Source organism: Acanthopagrus latus, chromosome 4 (assembly GCF_904848185.1).
Source record: "Acanthopagrus latus isolate v.2019 chromosome 4, fAcaLat1.1, whole genome shotgun sequence".
In the NCBI taxonomy this organism is placed as follows: domain Eukaryota; kingdom Metazoa; phylum Chordata; class Actinopteri; order Spariformes; family Sparidae; genus Acanthopagrus; species Acanthopagrus latus.
Window position 1 is genome coordinate 35,189,858 of NC_051042.1, and position 17,292 is coordinate 35,207,149.

The following is a 17,292-nucleotide window of genomic DNA, read 5'->3' on the forward strand; positions in this document are numbered from 1 at the left end:
AATCGAACAAACATGTCGGTCTTCTTCTCCTTCTTAACGTCTGCTTGGTTATCCATCCATCCATCCATCTTCTTCCGCTTTATCCGGTACCGGGTCGTGGGGGCAGCTGTCTGAGCAGGGACACCCAGACTTCCCTCATCCCGGACACTTCCTCCAGCTCTTCTGGGAGGATCCCAAGGCGTTCCCAGGCCAGCTGGGCGACATAGTCGCTCCAGCGTGTCCTGGGTCTTCCCCGGGGTCTCCTCCCAGCGGGACATGCCAGGAACACCTCCCGAGGAAGGCGTCCCGGGGGCATCCGAAACAGATGCCCGAGCCACCTCAACTGGCTCCTCTCGATGTGGAGGAGCAACGGCTCTACTCCGAGCTCCTCCCGGGTGACAGAGCTCCTCACCCTATCTCTAAGGGAGCGCCCCGCCACCCTGCGGAGGAAACTCATTTCAGCCGCTTGTATCCGGGATCTTATTCTTTCGGTCATGACCCAAAGTTCATGACCATAGGTGAGGGTAGGAACGTAGATTGACCGGTAAATCGAAAGCTTCGCCTTTCGACTCAGCTCTCTCTTCACCACGACAGACCGGTATAACGATCACATTACTGCGGCCGCCGCACCAATCTGCCTGTCAATCTCACGCTCCATCCTTCCCTCACTCGTGAACAAGACCCCAAGATACTTAAACTCCTCCACCTGAGGCAGTAGCTCTCCCCCAACCCGGAGGGGACAAGCCACCTTTTTCCGGTCAAGAACCATGGCCTCGGATTTGGAGGTGCTGATTCTCATCCCAGCCGCTTCACACTCGGCTGCAAACCGTCCCAGGACATGCTGGAGGTCCCGGCCCGAAGGAGCCAACAAGAGCACATCATCCGCAAAAAGCAGAGATGAAATCCTGTGGCTCCCGAACCAGACCCCCTCCAGCCCGTGGCTGCGCCTAGAAATTCTGTCCATGAAAATAATGAACAGAACCGGTGACAAAGGGCAGCCCTGCCGGAGTCCAACATGCACCGGGAACAGGTCCGACTTACTGCCGGCAATGCGAACCAAGCTCCTGCTCCGCTCGTACAGGGACCGTACGGCCCTTAACAGGGGGCCCCCGACCCCGTACTCTTGGAGCAGCTCCCACAGAATGCCACGAGGGACACGGTCGAATGCCTTCTCCAAGTCCACAAAACACATGTGGACTGGTTGGGCAAACTCCCATGAACCCTCGAGCACCCTGCGGAGGGTATGGAGCTGGTCCAGTGTTCCGCGGCCCGGACGAAAACCGCATTGTTCCTCCTGGATCCGAGGTTCGACTATTGGCCGAATTCTCCTCTCCAGTACCCTGGAATAGACTTTCCCAGGGAGGCTGAGGAGTGTGATCCCCCGATAGTTGGAACACACCCTCTGGTCCCCCTTTTTAAATAGGGGGACCATCACCCCGGTCTGCCAGTCCAGAGGCACTGTCCCCGACTGCCATGCAATGTTGCAGAGACGTGTCAACCAAGACAGCCCTACAACATCCAGAGACTTGAGGTACTCAGGGCGGATCTCATCCACCCCCGGTGCTTTGCCATCGAGGAGCTTCCCAACTACCTCAGTGACTTCAGCTTGGGTGATGAATGAGTCAACCTCTGAGTCCTCAGCCCCTGCTTCCTCTATGGAAGGTGTGTCAGTGGGATTGAGGAGATCCTCGAAGTATTCCTTCCTCCGCCCGACAATATCCCCAGTCGAGGTCAACAGATCCCCACCCCCACCGTAAAGAGTGTTGGTGGAGAACTGCTTCCCCCTCCTGAGGCGCCGGATGGTTTGCCATAATTTCCTCGAGGCTGACCGATAGTCCTCCTCCATGGCCTCTCCGAACTTTTCCCAGACCCGAGTTTTTGCTTCCACGACTGCCCGTGCTGCCGCCCGCCTGGCCCGCCGGTACCCGTCAGCTGCTTCAAGAGTCCCCCAGTAGGACTCCTTCTTCAGCTTGACAGCATCCCTTACTTCCGGAGTCCACCACCGGGTTCGGCCACGACAGGCACCGGAGACCCTACAGCCACAGCTCCGGACAGCCGCATCAACAATAGAAGTGGAGAACATGGTCCATTCGACTCAATGTCCCCAGCCTCCCTCGGGATCAGGTCCAAGCTCTCCCGGAGGTGGGAGTTAAAGACCTCTTTGACAGAGGGTTCTGCCAGATGTTCCCAGCAGACCCTCACAATACGTTTGGGTCTGCCAGGTCTGTCCAGCTTCCTCCCCTGCCAACGGATCCGACTCACCACCAGGTGGTGATCAGTTGACAGCTCAGCCCCTCTCTTCACCCGAGTGTCCAAGACATACGGCCGGAGGCCAGATGACACGACCACAAAGTCGATCATTGACCTCCGGTCTAGGGTGTCCTGGTGACATGTGCACATATGGACACCCTTATGCTTGAACATGGTGTTCGTTATGGACAAACTGTGACTAGCACAGAAGTCCAATAACAAAACACCACTCTGGTTCAGATCGGGGAGGCCGTTCCTCCCAATCACACCCCTCCAGGTAACACTGTCGCTGCCCACGTGAGCGTTGAAGTCCCCCAGAAGAACGACGGAGTCCCCGGTTGGTGCACTCTCCAGTACCCCTCCCAGGGACTCCAAGAAGGCCGGGTACTCTGCACTGCCGTTCGGCCCATAAGCCGAAACAACAGTGAGAGACCTATCCCCGACCCGAAGGCGCAGGGAAACGACCCTCTCGTTCACTGGGGTAAACTCCAACACATGGCGGCTGAGCCGAGGAGCTATAAGCAAGCCCACACCAGCTCGCCGCCTCTCACCGCGGGCAACTCCAGAGTAGATGAGAGTCCAGCCTCTCTCAAGGAGTTCAGTTCTAGAGCCCAGACTGTGCGTAGAGGAGAGCCCGACTATCTCTAGTCGGTACCGATCAACCTCTCGCACCAGCTCAGGCTCTTTCCCCCCCAGTGAGATGACATTCCATGTCCCCATGGCTAGAGTCACCATCCGGGGATTGGGTCGCTGGGGCCCCCGCCACCCAAATCACACGGCACCTGCCCCTTCTGGACCCTCCTGGGAGTGGTGAGCCCACAGGAGGGCGGGCCCACGTCGCTCCTTCGGGCTGAGCCCGGCCGGGTCCCATGGGCTAAGACCCGGCCACCAGGTGCTCGCCTGCGAGCCCCAACCCCAGGCCTGGCTCCAGGGTGGGGCCCCGGTGACGCCCATCCGGGCGACGTACACATCCTCATTTTAATCTCTATCATTGGGGGCTTTTGAACCGATCTTAGTCTGACCTGTCACCTAGGACCTGTTTGCCTTGGGAGACCCTACCAGGGGCATTAAGCCCTGGACAACATAGCTCCTAGGATCATTCAGGTGCTCAAACTCCTCCACCACGATAAGGTGCCGGTTCAAGGAGGAGGGCTGCTTGGTTATTTTCATGAAAAAATAATTTTACTGGAAATCATTGATAATATGTGTGTGTGTGTGTGTGTGTGTGTGTGTGTGTGTGTGTGTTCAGGTGTGAGGGTGTTGCAGCCAGGTGAACAACCTTTAGATTGTCTCAGCCGTCCAGAAGAAGAGCAGCTCGTTACTCAGCTGCGCACACAGGTACGCAGGAAATGCATCACGTCTTCACCAGTCTGTAAACTGCCAGTAGTTCTTCAGGAAGTTGTTTGCTTTTTAGTTTTTTAACATTTCAGCATCTTCACAGTTTTTAAAGCTGATCTTGGATCAGTGTTCTCAAAGCAGTCGGTGTGAGCTGAGTGGTTTGTTTCGGTTCTGTGAACAAACTTTCAGTTTTGAAGTCGCGGGTGTGTAACAATGTTCTCTGACAGGTGTATCTACAGGTGTTCATCTGTCAGACTGATATGTGCATATAAGTGAGACACGTGAAACCAGTTTGACACTTGAACAGGTTTGTTTCACTGATGTCACTGTGAGCCTGATCAGCAGCTTCAATGATCTCTGTGTTGATGTTCGGTTCTAAAACTGCAGACAAAGTTTGACAGAAAACGAGCTGAAACGTTTTAACTCTTCAGCCACAGTGAAGTCAGACTGAAACATCTCCACCACTACTGGATGAATGTCCGTGTAGATTTAACTTAAATATACTTTAACCTGCTTGTGGATTAGGGTTAGGAAGTATCACAAACTGGAAGAAACTGAAGAAATAATAAAAATGTTCGATAGAACGATGCAGCCAGAACAAACATGGACTCTGTGTTTACAATATTTCACTCAGTTTTAACATCACATAATATTCAGTGGAGACAAAAAGAGAAAATGTAAAGTTTTGGCTTTGCTGCTTCCAACACTGGAAACAGAGTTGTTGGAGGAGTTGTTTTTACTGAATGTGATGTCTTCGTGTCTGCAGGTGGAGGAGCTGGAGGAGAAGCTGTTGGATCAGACTCAGGAGGTGGAGAGACTTCGCTCTGAACTGGTGAGACTGCTGGACCACATTCCTGAGGAACCCTGGGAAAAAACACAGCATTCATATGAATATAACTTGCACACACATTCACACACGCGCGCACGTACACACACACACACACACACACACACACACACACACACACACACCTTCTTGTATCATGGATGTAAGAAAGAATGACTGTACATGTTTTCTAGTTAGAAGTTAGATATGAACATAACAAATTTTGAGGTATTGATTTGAAGTGTGTGTGTGTGTCCTCTAGGGGGCGACAGACCTGGAGAAGCAGCTGGAGCTGCTGGTGGTGGAGAACCAGCGTCTGAAGCAGGAGCTGAAGTCATGCAGGAGCTCAGAGCTTCACAGCCTCGACGCTGCTGCAGAGAGCTGCAGCCACTGCCCTCACAGCCAGGTACACACACACACACACACACAGCCAGGTACACACACACACATACACACAGCCAGGTACACACACACACATACACACAGCCAGGTACACACACACACACACACACACCCTCATATAAAGTCTGTCCGGGGCTGCAGGATGCCGAGGCCCTGCGGAGGGAGGTGTCTTGCTGGGAGAACCAGGCCCGGCAGAGGGAGCACAGGCTGGCTGAGCTGGAGCGAGAGCTGCTGGAGAAAACCTCCAGGGTGGAGAGCCTCCGCCTGCAGCTGGACGAGTCCACCCGACAGCTGGACGATGGACGGAGGCAGCTGGAGGAGACCCGGCGGAGGCAGGGGGAGGCAGAGCAGAAACTCACCCTCCGACTGCAGGAGTGTGAGGACGAGCTCGCCAGGCAGGCTGCAACGCCCCCCAGAGTCAAGGTGAGGAACTACACCACAGGTGAAAGTGAGGCTCAGTGTGATATTAAACCAGCACCTTGAATTGTTTGTCGTCCTCCAGTATGTGACCCACACGGTGGAGGTGGAGTCGGCCGACTCTCAGAAAGCTCTGGCTGAACTGCAGATGAAGAACGCCGGCCTGCAGGAGCAGCTGTCGGTTCAGAGGCAGCTGCTGAGGGAGCTGGAGACGCAGCTGCACGAGTCACAGAGGACCTGCGCTCAGCTCAGGACGCAGGTAACTTCAACAGGAGCGTCCTCTGCTGCAGCTCACCTGTCTGTCTGTGTCACACCTGTCCGTCTGTCTGTCTGTCTGTGTCACACCTGTCTGTCTGTCTGTGTCACACCTGTTTCTAGTGTTTTAAGAAATCTTGTTGTCTGTTGTCTCCAGAGTCAGTCTCAGTCAGTGTCATTAGCCTAGCATACCACAAAGACTGGAAGCAGAGGGAAACTGTTAGCCAGTGACTCCATCAGCAGACAGAATAAACATTTCCAAGAGCTCTAAATGGACCAGAGTTGTTGGAAAGTCTATTTTTGACTGAGCCACGTCTGACCTGGACCCTGATTTCCCATCATGCTCCATTAAACCCTCATTTCACTTCACTGCCTCATTAACAATCTGTATTCTATGTTTCACTTTTTCTGTCTCGAAGGTCGTAAAATGAGGATATTTTTGTATTTAGGTCAGTTTCCTCTGTGATGACCTGCAGTCTGTCTCGTTAACACGCTGATGTCTGCTGATAATGTGGGTCAGAGAATCGTTGTCAGTTAGAATCCTGGTCACATGGTTCCGTCTGCTTCTGCTCTTTTATTCTTTAACTGAGATTTAAATCAACATTAAAGATTCTCTTGGACCAAGATATAAAAAATGTTTCTATTGATTTTACATATTTTTGATGAACAAACAAATGATCTGATTGGTCGGTGGTCAGACTGTTGGCAGGTTTTGAGTAAATTAAGTTTAACCTCATCCCGAGCAGGTTACCATGGTGATCTGTTGTGGTCGTCAGTGAGGAAGCTGATGATGTCAGAAAAACCTGAATTAAAGGAACATTCTGTCTTTTTTTTCTGCCGACTGTTGAAGCTGAACTGGGTTTGGATCCGTCTGCAGTCAGAATGGCGTCTGTCAGACACAAACATCGTGACAGATTCAAGGAAATAAAATGTTTTTTGGTACAAAGTCAGAATGACAATGTCAATTATAGTAAATGTTGAAAATCGCCAGAACAGCCCTTTAAGCTCAGGTGTGACTGTGCAGGTGATGATGTCATCCCTCAGGTCAGTTGCCCCTCCTCACCTCTGTAGTTCTTCTTCTTCTCTCTGCATGCGTTCGGCTGCAGCTGGTTGCCGATCGAGGCCGTCTGTGCGGCTTCCTCTCCAAGACCATCGGCCGGGGCAACAGCGAGGTGGTTCGCAGGTTGTCCAAGGTTGGCCCCGCCCCCTTCCCTTGTGACATCACTGAGGTCACGGCGAGAGCGAGGCTCTGTGCTGACAGTATCCAGGCTTCAAAGCTTCAGAAACTCCGTCAGCTCGTTCACAACCAGCCGATGTGTAAAGAAACATTCAGTCATCAGACGCACAATGTTTTTAATACAATTAGAAAAAAGAAAATATCAAATAAGATTAATTAAGCACTTATAGTTATTTTTTTGTCAGTATAAAAAATGTAACTTTAACATCTTGACTGTAAATCTATTTATCATTTTTATTGTAGCATCTCTAAAGACACAGCTGCTTCCTGACATTTAACTTATTATATTTTAAAATCAGATTATAGATACAGACAGTTTTAATCCCAGAGTGTCTGCAGGCGCTCCATCTGGATTAATACTGAAAACCTCCAGATGAAAACAAGGACGGAGGTCATAAACACACTGACTCAGATCCTGTCCTGTCTGGACCGTGGTCCCTTCAACAAGCCTGACGTGAGAGTGAAAGTAGATTACCATCATTAAGTAATTATATATAGAACAATAAAGTCTAAATCGCATTTTAATCCAAAATGGACAAAAGGTTCAATAAATGTAATAAATGAAATGTGTTTATTACTGAAAAGGTCCAAATGTGGTTTGAACTGGTTTTACTGGGAGCTTTGGAGCCTGTTGACCCACCAGGTACTGTTAATGAACCCAGTACATCTCTCCCAGTGCTCCTTGTGGTCTTCCTTCACACTGACGCCAACAGCTGACTCACTGCTGAGATCAGATTTAATTCGATCAACGTGACAACATGTGCTATTAGCCTAGCTTAGCACAAAGACTGGAAGAAGAGGGGAACCGTCGCTGCTGTTAGCTTCAGTTAGCTGTGTAGTCACCACTGCTGCAGCTACTGCAGTCTAAATTAGCTACTTCTGCTGCATGATTGCTAGTTAGCAAACAAGCTAGCTGCTCTGTTTCCCTCTAACATCAGACGTGATCAAGTTTTTAAACTTCAGTGTGACTCAAACGCTAACTGCTAAAACCACGACACACCTGTTCAGCAGACTCGGAGCTGTTGAACAGGCTCACTGTCTCTCCCTGCTTCCAGTCTTTATGCTAAGCTAGGTTAACACATCCTGGACCTGTCTATGTTCTGGACACAGATGAAGCTGATCTGCTGAAATGAACACAAATGTCACTTAAATTTGCAGTGTGAATGTAGCCTTCCTGTGTCTCAGGCCCCGCCCCCTGAACCTTGTACACCTGTGATCAGACCCACCTGTGTGTCCTCCAGTGAAACTAGCTGTCTTATTGTAGTTTCTGTTTGTGCTGCTGATGTGTCAGTGTTTTTAGTTTAGATGATTCAGATTGAGTCCAAAGACGTGAAGATAATTTATGTGTCGATGAGAGATGAAGAATCAACAAAGTTAGATTAAAGATTGTTTATCTCCATGTATTCATTCATCATTTGATGGCAAAGTGACTCAGCATTTTATCGGCTGAGATTTCTTCATGTATTTATTATGATATTATGTGTATCTAATTTGTAGCAGCTCCTGTCTGTGAAATAGAAGAACACCATTCTAGTTATCAACCTGACTCATTTCTAGGCAGGTGAAAATCTGTTTTTTTTTAATTTATTTTTAATTTGATTTGAACACATAAGATTAGATGAAAACAGAAAGCGGAACAACTGATTCAGTTGTTCCGCTTTCTGTTTTCATCTAGACAAAGAACGAAACAACGGAATATATAAAAAAATAAATACACGTTACAAACACACGAGAAAACATCGGCTTCATGTTAGAAACGTGACATTTTTTATTTTTAAGACTTGTTAGTTTCAAGTTGAGTGTTGGCTGATATCTGAGGGAGAAAAGACGAGAACATATTTGTATATAAACACATCTGATGAATATTGAACTGGTGCACTGTGTGTGTGTGTGTGTGTGTGTGTGTGTGTGTGTGATGACTCATTACTGTCGTCATCACGTTCTCCTCGTCAGCAGGTGAGCAGCAGACTGATGTGATCGTCTCTCAGCTGCTGTCGCTCTTTGTGTCCGTCTGTGTGTCGCCTCTCATCTTGTCCTCCTCCTCCTCCAGATCCTGGTCTATGAGGGAGAGATGGAGCGAGCTCAGGGTCAGCTGGAGGCCGAGATGCAGAACCTGGAGGAGGAGAAGAACCGCGTGATCGAGGAGGCGTTCATCCGAGCTGAGAGCGAGATGAAGGCGGTCCACGAGAACCTGGCGGGTCAGATGGCGTTTCCTGTTTCTGCGGCGTGTGATGGTGTGTGTCAGGACTCGTGTGTTCACTGTGTGTGTTGTTGTGTTCAGGAGTGCGTATGAACCTGCTGAGCCTGCAGCCGGCCCTCAGGACGCTCACCTGTGACTACAACTGTCTGAAGAGGCAGGTGCAGGACTTCCCCTTCATGCTGGACAAGGCGATCACAGAGGCCAAACAGGAGGTCAGTGAGCCGCTCAGAGGACAGAGGGTCACTTTAGTAACACGTGAAGCTGCTCGTGAGGAAACTCAGCGAGAGATGAGATGTCGTTGTTATTATCATCAGTTATTATCAGAGTTGATTTAACAAAACTGCTTCAAGTGACTCAACAACCGAGTTCAAAGATGTAAAAGCAGTGAAACGCTTTAATGTACATGAAGGAATTTACATTCACAACTCATCACTCGAGTCAGTTCACATGATTTCATTCAGTTTGAGTCATTAGTGTGTGTGTGTGTGTGTGTGTGTGTGTGTGTGTGTGTCAGATCTGTCAGGTGATCAGCGAGGTGAGCAGTGCCAATCAGGAGCTGCTGCGTAAATACAAGCGAGAGATGAACCTGAGGAAGAAATGTCACAACGAGCTGGTGCGACTCAAAGGTCAGAGACACACCGACGATCCTCAGCTGAGTCTCGTTTCTGCTGAGCTTCACTCTTAAAGTTTGGATGAAGTTTGCAGGACAGCAGCCAGGAAACACTGTGAGGTGTAATCAGTGTCAGATAATGTTAATTCTCTCCAGAAAGCTTCTCAGGACATTACAGACCCGTAAAATAAAAAGTTTCTGTGTGTTTCCTCCATGAAAAGCTGCACAACACCAGAAACACGAGCGCGATGGAGAAACACTTGAATCAGCCTGAAACATGTTCAACTGAAGACAAACGTAGAAAACTCAGACTGAATTCAGAGACGCCCTCCAGGAACCAGCAGCTGGAGGTTTTGGACGTCATATGAACAAAAGTGCTCACGTGTTGCCGCCGTTTGTTTCCAGGTAACATCCGTGTTTTCTGCCGCGTCCGGCCGGTCAGTCAGGAAGAGCAGGACTCCGCCGACGCCAAAACCATGTTGAGCTTCGACTCGGAAGATGACGCCGTCCTCTACCTCTCCAACAAGGGCAAGATCATGACCTTTGAACTGGACAAAGTCTTCTCTCCTCAGGCCACACAGGAAGAGGTGGGTGGCTCCTCACGGCAGACAGGAAGTGTTGGCATGGCAACACATCACGGCCCGCCCTGCTGTGCTGTGATTGGCTAGTAATCGTTACCACGAGTTGTCTCTTATTATTTATCTGAACTCAAACATAATGAATCAAATGGATGTTGGACATAATGGTGGAACACAGTTTTATGGCATCAGTGTGATGTCAGAGGGACGACCTGCATTCTGAGCCTGTCTCCTCTCTGATTGGTCCATCAGGTGTTCCAGGAGGTCCAGTCTCTGGTCACTTCCTGTATCGACGGCTTTAACGTCTGTATCTTTGCCTACGGACAGACCGGCTCTGGAAAGACCTACACCATGGAGGTGATTTATGTTCTGGTGTTCTTGTCTGGTTCTGGTTCCCCGTCTGCTGTCCACCCAGCGGACGTCATTACACATCTGTGTGTGTGTGTGTGTGTGTGTGTGTTCAGGGCGTGGTGGACGACCCCGGCATCAACCAGCGAGCACTCCGCCTGCTGTTCTCTGAGGTGACGGACAAAGCTCCAGACTGGGACTACAACATCACCGTCAGCATGGTGGAGATCTACAACGAGACGCTGCGGTGAGAAACTGATCCTGAGTCAGTCACTGTACAGAATATATCTGTCAGAACAGACACACAGAACTTCACTTTTAGATGAAGTGAAGATTCAGACACAGTTTGAGGGAAACGTGTCGACGTCACCGTGGAAAAGTTTGAAGTTGTGAAATATTCATAAGAAAGTTTGTCTGCCTGCGTTTCCTTTAAACTGAGCCGAAACACAGGCGAGCTGAACCTGAGATGTCCCTGTAAGGCCACCGTACAAACTCTTTCTACTTTCTATCAGGAGAAACTAGTTCTCACGGTTTTTATTCTTCTCGTGATGAATTTTAATTCTGTCTTCTTGCTGTCTGTCGTGTGATGAACAAAGTGCTTCTGATCTCCTGCAGTTTGAGAGCAGTTATATAAAAGTGGATCATATTAGAAGTCATGTGTTGATCTGTCCAGCTGTTGTGTAACAGCACATCTGTCTGAGGCCCCGGAGGGAACAACATCTGGACGGGTTTGGCAGAAAGAAGCAGAACTCTGAGAGCTCGAGTCAGATTAAACTCTCAGATTAGCAGCAGCTCAGTTTAACACAGACACAGGTTTTAAAGCAGAAGATGGATTTAAATCTGGAAACATGTAGAGCTAACGTGAGCTAACGTGAGCTAACGTGAGCTAACGTTATTTAAAGCTGATTCAAAATCTCAAAGTTTCACATGAAGACCGTGTGTGTGTGTGTGTGTGTGTTACCTTGGTCGTGATTGGACAGTCAGTGTTTGGGGGAGGAGCTTGTTGTCTGTGGGTTGTTGAGCCCTGAGTCGGAGCCTGCAGGCTGTAAATGTCTCTGTTGTCCTTCAGGAACCTGCTGGGGGAGAATCCCACCGACAAGCTGGACATCAAGATGAACCCTGACGGCAGCGGACAGCTTTACGTCCCCGGACTGACAGAGTTCACCGTCCAGAGCCCCGAGGACATCAACAAGGTGAGGACTTCCTGCTGTGCTGGTCCTTTCAGAGTAAAACACCTGCAGGCAGCTGCTGCTGCTTTCTGCTCTTATTCTGTAACATGAACCTGTGAAGCTCATTCTGCACCTTTAAAACAAGTTTCACACAGATTTCAGACGAGAAGAAATAAAAACATAATTAATCAACCAACAGTCAACCTTTACCTATATTTATAATCAATTATTGATCATCTTTCAGTAAAAAATGCTAAAACTCCTGGTTCAGCTCCACGTGGGAGGATTTCTGTTTTTTAAAAGTGAGACCAAAGTAAAACTGAAATAAAACCAAAATGTGATGATTCAGAAACATTTTTTTACATAAATTCATTGAATACAGCAAAAAAACATATAAACATATAAATAACAATGTTCAAACTGTTTAGTTTGATTGATTGTTTTTCTAAATGTACACAAAGAACCTCAACATCATGTTATTATCAGGGTCAAATTCAATCTCTGAGTTTTGGTCTAAAACAAAATGTCTAAATAATTTGTGTTCAAACTGTTTTGAGTTGTAGAAAATAAATGTGAAGTGAAGGTGTGTGTGTGTGTGTGTGTGTGTGTGTCCTCAGGTGTTCGAGTTGGGTCACATGAACAGAGCGACGGCCTGCACCAACCTGAACGAACACAGCTCTCGTTCACATGCTCTGCTCATCATCACCGTGTCCGGATTCAACTCTGCTACTGGGAACCGCACACAAGGTACACACACACACACACACACACACACACACACACACACACACACACACACACACACACACACCTTGTTATGACCAAATACCTGCAGAACTGATGACATTCATCAGCTTCAGTAACTTTACTGATGTTTAGCATGTTAGCATCCTAACATGCTAAACATCAGTGTGTCAGCATGCTAACTTTAGCCTTTAGCTCACAGGAGCTTTTTCTTCTATAAAGTCATATCATCTGTGCAGATTAAAACCCTGCTGGATTTGATTATTTGTGATTTATTAATTCGCCGCTGCTTCCTGTCTAGAATGTGATGATGTCAGCTTCCTCAGGTGTGTCGAGCGTGTCGACCGCGCCTCGTTCTGAGCGGTCTCTGGTGTGTTTTGGCTGCAGGTAAGCTGAACCTGGTGGACCTGGCGGGCTCGGAGAGGATCGCCAAGTCGGGGGCGGAGGGCAGTCGCCTCAGAGAAGCTCAGTGCATCAACAAATCACTGTCGGCGCTTGGTGATGTCATCAACGCGCTGCGGTGCAAACACTCCCATGTCCCGTTCAGAAACTCGCGCCTCACCTACCTGCTGCAGGACTCTCTGAGCGGAGACAGCAAGACGCTTATGATGGTGCAGGTAAACAGACGGCTGTCTCTGATTGGTTCAGATCTGCAGCGCCCCTTTATGATGAGTGTTACATCATTCAAGCTTTCAGGCGGATTTCTAACCTGAATGTGACAAATTACAACCTGAGAGGAGATCACCTGTAGACGCGTTTGGTCCTGCTGCTGGTGTTTGACTGAGACTTCCTGTCTGTAATTTGTCCTGCGTCTCGTCGTCAGGTGTCTCCGCTGCCCGGCAACATGAGCGAGTCGGTGTGTTCGCTGAAGTTCGCTCAGCGCGTTCGCAGCGTCGAGCTGAGCTCCTCGTCCTCCCGGAGACACGAGAACTCGTCCACCTCATCCTCGCCAACCCACGACAGCGTCGAGGTAACACGCACACGCACACACACACACACACACACACACACACACACACACACACACACACACACATAGATTCATTGACATGTTTTTGGTGAAACTGTTTTTAAATTATTCACAGCTCTAAACATGTAAGATAAAAATTAATTATTTTATGATGTGAATTAAAATACAAAAAGATTACTTGTAATATTTTTTATCCCACAATGAGGACATTAACCTGTTACAGCAGCTCGAGACGCAACAAGTTCAGGAAGAAGAATCAGAAAAACAAACAAGATGGAACATGTTAAACAAGTGATCTGAACTCTGACCCCCTCAGCTGGACTCCCCCCCGGTGACCCCCGTCCCTCTCCCCATCTCTCGGGCCAGCAGCGCCGGCTCCACCCTCTCCTCTGCCTCCAGAACCCCCAGCAGCTCCCGCAGGAGGTCCCAGTCCCAACTGTCCACAGGTAACACTCACCTGCAGTATAAATACACACAGGTGTCAATACAACTGCAGTATGAATAAAACATGCTGCAACAGTTTTTTGTATTTTAAATTTCACATCAAGTTAATTTAAAATTCTTCTCTTCTTGATGACATCGTCACTGACCTCCGCTCTGCTTTGACACTTCTTAATCAGCGTCTGCAGAGAATCACTGACAGCATTTAATCTGAGTTTATTCTAATCTGCTGACGTTCATCAGTTAATCTGCTCTGGATGTTATTAATGCATCAAAACTAATCATTCACATTGACTCTGATCATCTGTGAACTTGTGAAAGTATTTAAAGCTTTGATGTGCTGGAGGCTGACCAAAGGCATTATGGGAAATGTAGGAGAGCAGAGACTGAGATGAAAGCAGCCGCGGTCGCTCTTCTTCTGTGTCCTCATTCTGTGGTCTGATTGGTTGGTTTACAGACAGACAGGTAGACAGAGCCAGTCCATTGGTGGGGGACGGTGGGCAGGTAGGTGGGGGTGTATGCTGATTGGTGGATAGCTTGGCATGGACGCGCTCAGCATGGCATGGTGCCTCCCTCCCTCCCTCTGTCTAACACTCCCCGCTAACCCCCACAGCTCCGGCAGCTTCTCTGTGTGCCTGCAGGGCCGTGAGCCGGGCCCACGGAGCCCACGGAGCCCACGGAGCCCACTGAGTCCACTGAGCCCACGGAGCCCACTGAGTCCACTGAGCCCACTGAGTCCACTGAGCCCACTGAGCCCAGCGGGTCGTGCTGCTTGTGTCGCCTGTTCGAGTGCTGAAGTCTTGTTCTTATCAGAGCTCGACTTCTGTGAAGAAACAAGCTCAAGTCACAAAGAAAGTTCACGTTTCAGTTGAAGGGACAGTCCGACATCTTGGATCCTGCAGGGTCTGTTAGCTTAGCTTAGCTTAGCATGAAGACTGCTAGCCAAGCTCCTTCGAAACAGAACAGGTCTGATTAACATGCTATCAGTTAGCATTAACGCTAACTGAAACCACCATGGCTCCTCTCAGTAAACGCAGTGTGTGGATCAGACTCTGGAATACTTGTATCCTGTGATGGAGCGAGGCTTTATGCTAAGCTAGGCTAATGCTGTCCTGGACACCTAGATGACGGCTGTAGTTTTTCCATTATGAATCTCTTCTTTGTGGCTTCAGGGTGTCTGGGTGTTGTGAGTGTGTTGGTGTCTGGATGATTTGTGCCCCCCCCCCCCCCCCCCCCCCCCCCCGCCTGGCGTCCTGCTGTTGAGCCGAGGATTGTGGGAAGTGTACCTCCATGTCCACACTGACGAATGTGTTTAACTCGTGTCACATGACTCCAACAGTTTAACTCTGAACTAGTTTCTACTGCAGGTCACCATGGCAACAGTCGTAGCAGCTGACGTGGCCGTCACGCCTCGTCCTGACGCTTCAGTGTCAATAACACAAAGTTACACAGAAAAAGATTCAGGTCGGACTCCCCGTCCTCAAAATGTCCCCGAGGGGCCAAGTGAAGCTTTTATTTCTTCAGTTGATCCATTTCCTGTCTGAGCTCAGTTGACGTCTCTCTCTAAGTTTATGAGCTGAGAATCAGTGCGAAAATACTTTTGCCAGGATGATATTTCAAAGTTCCCTGAAAATATTTAGTCTGTGAAATGTGAAAAAAACTTGAGGAGAAAAAACATTTTTTCTTCACTTTGAAACTGAAGTCAAAAGTCAGATTTACAAAAGCATTTTGAAAAAGAAATTCTTTGCACCAGTTTTACAAATAACAACAACATTCTCCTGAAATTTCCCTCTAAATTTACTTGGCTCTGTTGCTCCGCGTCACTGTACGGAGGCCCTGGAGGGTCATGGAGAATTTTCAGGAGGTAGTTTTTTGCTTCCATTGTTTCTGAGCCACGTTATGATGGACCAAACTTTAGCCTGTTGGCATGATAAATGTCTCTAATTAGGAGTTAATGAGAGTGCTGGTGTGGATCCAGTCTGTTGGCAGCAGTGTGGACATGGTGACAGTGAGCCGGGTCACAGAACCGCCGTCTCACGCTCTGGTTTTCTCTGCAGGACGACTGAAGCTGACGGCCTGAGAGACCCGGAGAGGAGCGCAGGGTGTCTGCCAGCACCCTGAGGCCTCTCCACCTCCTCCCCCACCTCCTCCTCCTCCTCCACCACTGAAGGAGCAAAGACTGATGGGAACTTTAACGAGCTAATCTTGAACTGAAACAGACTTTAATCTCTGTCGAGTGTCGGCAGAGGAACCGGCCAAACGCTTGGAGCGCTGACGGATGTAGAACTGAAACCTGAACATTTTCGGCTACAATCACAGTATTTCTTTTGTTTCTTTGTAAAGTTGCACTTTAAACTTCTAGATTATTTTCTAACCCACAATTCCAGATGTGGTTGATTATAATATATGCATAATATGGTTATTATATATTTATGTTTGACATGCTTTAATCTTGTTTTTGTTACATTTTGATTTTATTTTTGATTTTATTTGATTTTTTGGTGGAGGAGCCACGTGAACATTCTGAGGTTAATCTTAATATTCTGATCTGAAGACTCAGATTACCGACACGTAGCCTGTAGTTCTCTAACAGAGGCTGTCTTTGTGTCCTCACGGTCCTCTTTTGTCCAATCAGGGTACTCCACTGATCCCGAGCTGTCCAATAAGACGTGAGCAATACGAGGAATCCTCTCCTGTGTACATGATTGTTGTGTTTCTTCTCTCCTGTGGACTTTTGAAGAAGCTTCTTCTTCCTTCGGCTCATTGAAGAAAAACTCGCTCAGATCTTCAGTTTCCTCGACCGCTTCTCGTCGGTGTGCTCCTGCTGTCGTCTCGTCACCTCTGTAGAAAACACATGTAGGAAACCACAGGTGACCTCTGACCTGACACAGAACACACCTGTAGCTGTTGATCTGGTGCTCACGCAGGTGGAGCGACTAGTTAGTTGTAGTTGTAGTAACAGGAATCAGCTGCTGATCAACCTGTCTGCTTGCTTTGTCTCCGCTGTAGAAATTTCTACAGTTTGGGTTTTTGTATTCCTTTTTAATAAACACTTGAAACTAACGTGTGACTCCGGCCTCCATGTTGACTCGCTGATGTTCTACATCGTTGTCCTGCGGATGCTGCGGGCCTCCAGACTGTCTCTGCCCTACAGAAGTCCTTTCTTTCTGCTGATCCATTCTTCTAAATCTGATATAAACTGTGTTCGACTTGAGAACTAGTGATAAATATTATGCAGGATAATCTCTTTATGTTCCCATGAAGGGCAGCAGCAGCGCTACACAGCCTCATGTTAGCAACAAGACTGAAAACATTCATGTATGATAGAAAAGAAATTCAGGATAAATATAAAAGTGTTTTTGTCGTGACAGTATTTCTTTCTTTCTTTCTTTCTTTTTTTGCCATGAGAGAAAACAAAAGTTTTTTCAGGTTTGTGTGAAACTCATTCTGACCACAAGTGGCTGTAATGCTCGTTTCAGGATAGAAAAAGAAAAAACTGGAGGTGTGCATCTCTGCCTCATAAGACGA

General features: G+C 48.3%; 1 protein-coding gene across 3 annotated transcripts in view; it reads left to right on the forward strand.

Annotated features, from left to right (window-relative positions):
* The window catches only part of kifc3 (kinesin family member C3), a 40,033-nt gene extending 23,206 nt beyond the window's left edge, over window positions 1–16,827 (forward strand). For 2 of the 3 annotated variants that reach the window (XM_037094959.1, XM_037094957.1), the window contains exons 5-22: window positions 3,479–3,567; window positions 4,334–4,399; window positions 4,656–4,799; window positions 4,937–5,218; window positions 5,298–5,471; window positions 8,755–8,902; window positions 8,986–9,116; window positions 9,419–9,530; window positions 9,920–10,101; window positions 10,345–10,449; window positions 10,557–10,687; window positions 11,510–11,633; window positions 12,227–12,356; window positions 12,741–12,970; window positions 13,177–13,323; window positions 13,640–13,769; window positions 14,222–14,268; window positions 15,822–16,827. In XM_037094959.1, the coding sequence (XP_036950854.1) occupies window positions 3,479–3,567; window positions 4,334–4,399; window positions 4,656–4,799; window positions 4,937–5,218; window positions 5,298–5,471; window positions 8,755–8,902; window positions 8,986–9,116; window positions 9,419–9,530; window positions 9,920–10,101; window positions 10,345–10,449; window positions 10,557–10,687; window positions 11,510–11,633; window positions 12,227–12,356; window positions 12,741–12,970; window positions 13,177–13,323; window positions 13,640–13,769; window positions 14,222–14,268; window positions 15,822–15,830 (2,381 nt within the window). In that variant the 3' untranslated portion in view covers window positions 15,831–16,827. The remainder of the gene's footprint in view (window positions 1–3,478; window positions 3,568–4,333; window positions 4,400–4,655; window positions 4,800–4,936; window positions 5,219–5,297; window positions 5,472–8,754; window positions 8,903–8,985; window positions 9,117–9,418; window positions 9,531–9,919; window positions 10,102–10,344; window positions 10,450–10,556; window positions 10,688–11,509; window positions 11,634–12,226; window positions 12,357–12,740; window positions 12,971–13,176; window positions 13,324–13,639; window positions 13,770–14,221; window positions 14,269–15,821) is intronic. The other variant, XM_037094958.1, reaches the window with a different exon arrangement.
* The last annotated feature ends 465 nt before the right edge of the window (window positions 16,828–17,292 follow it).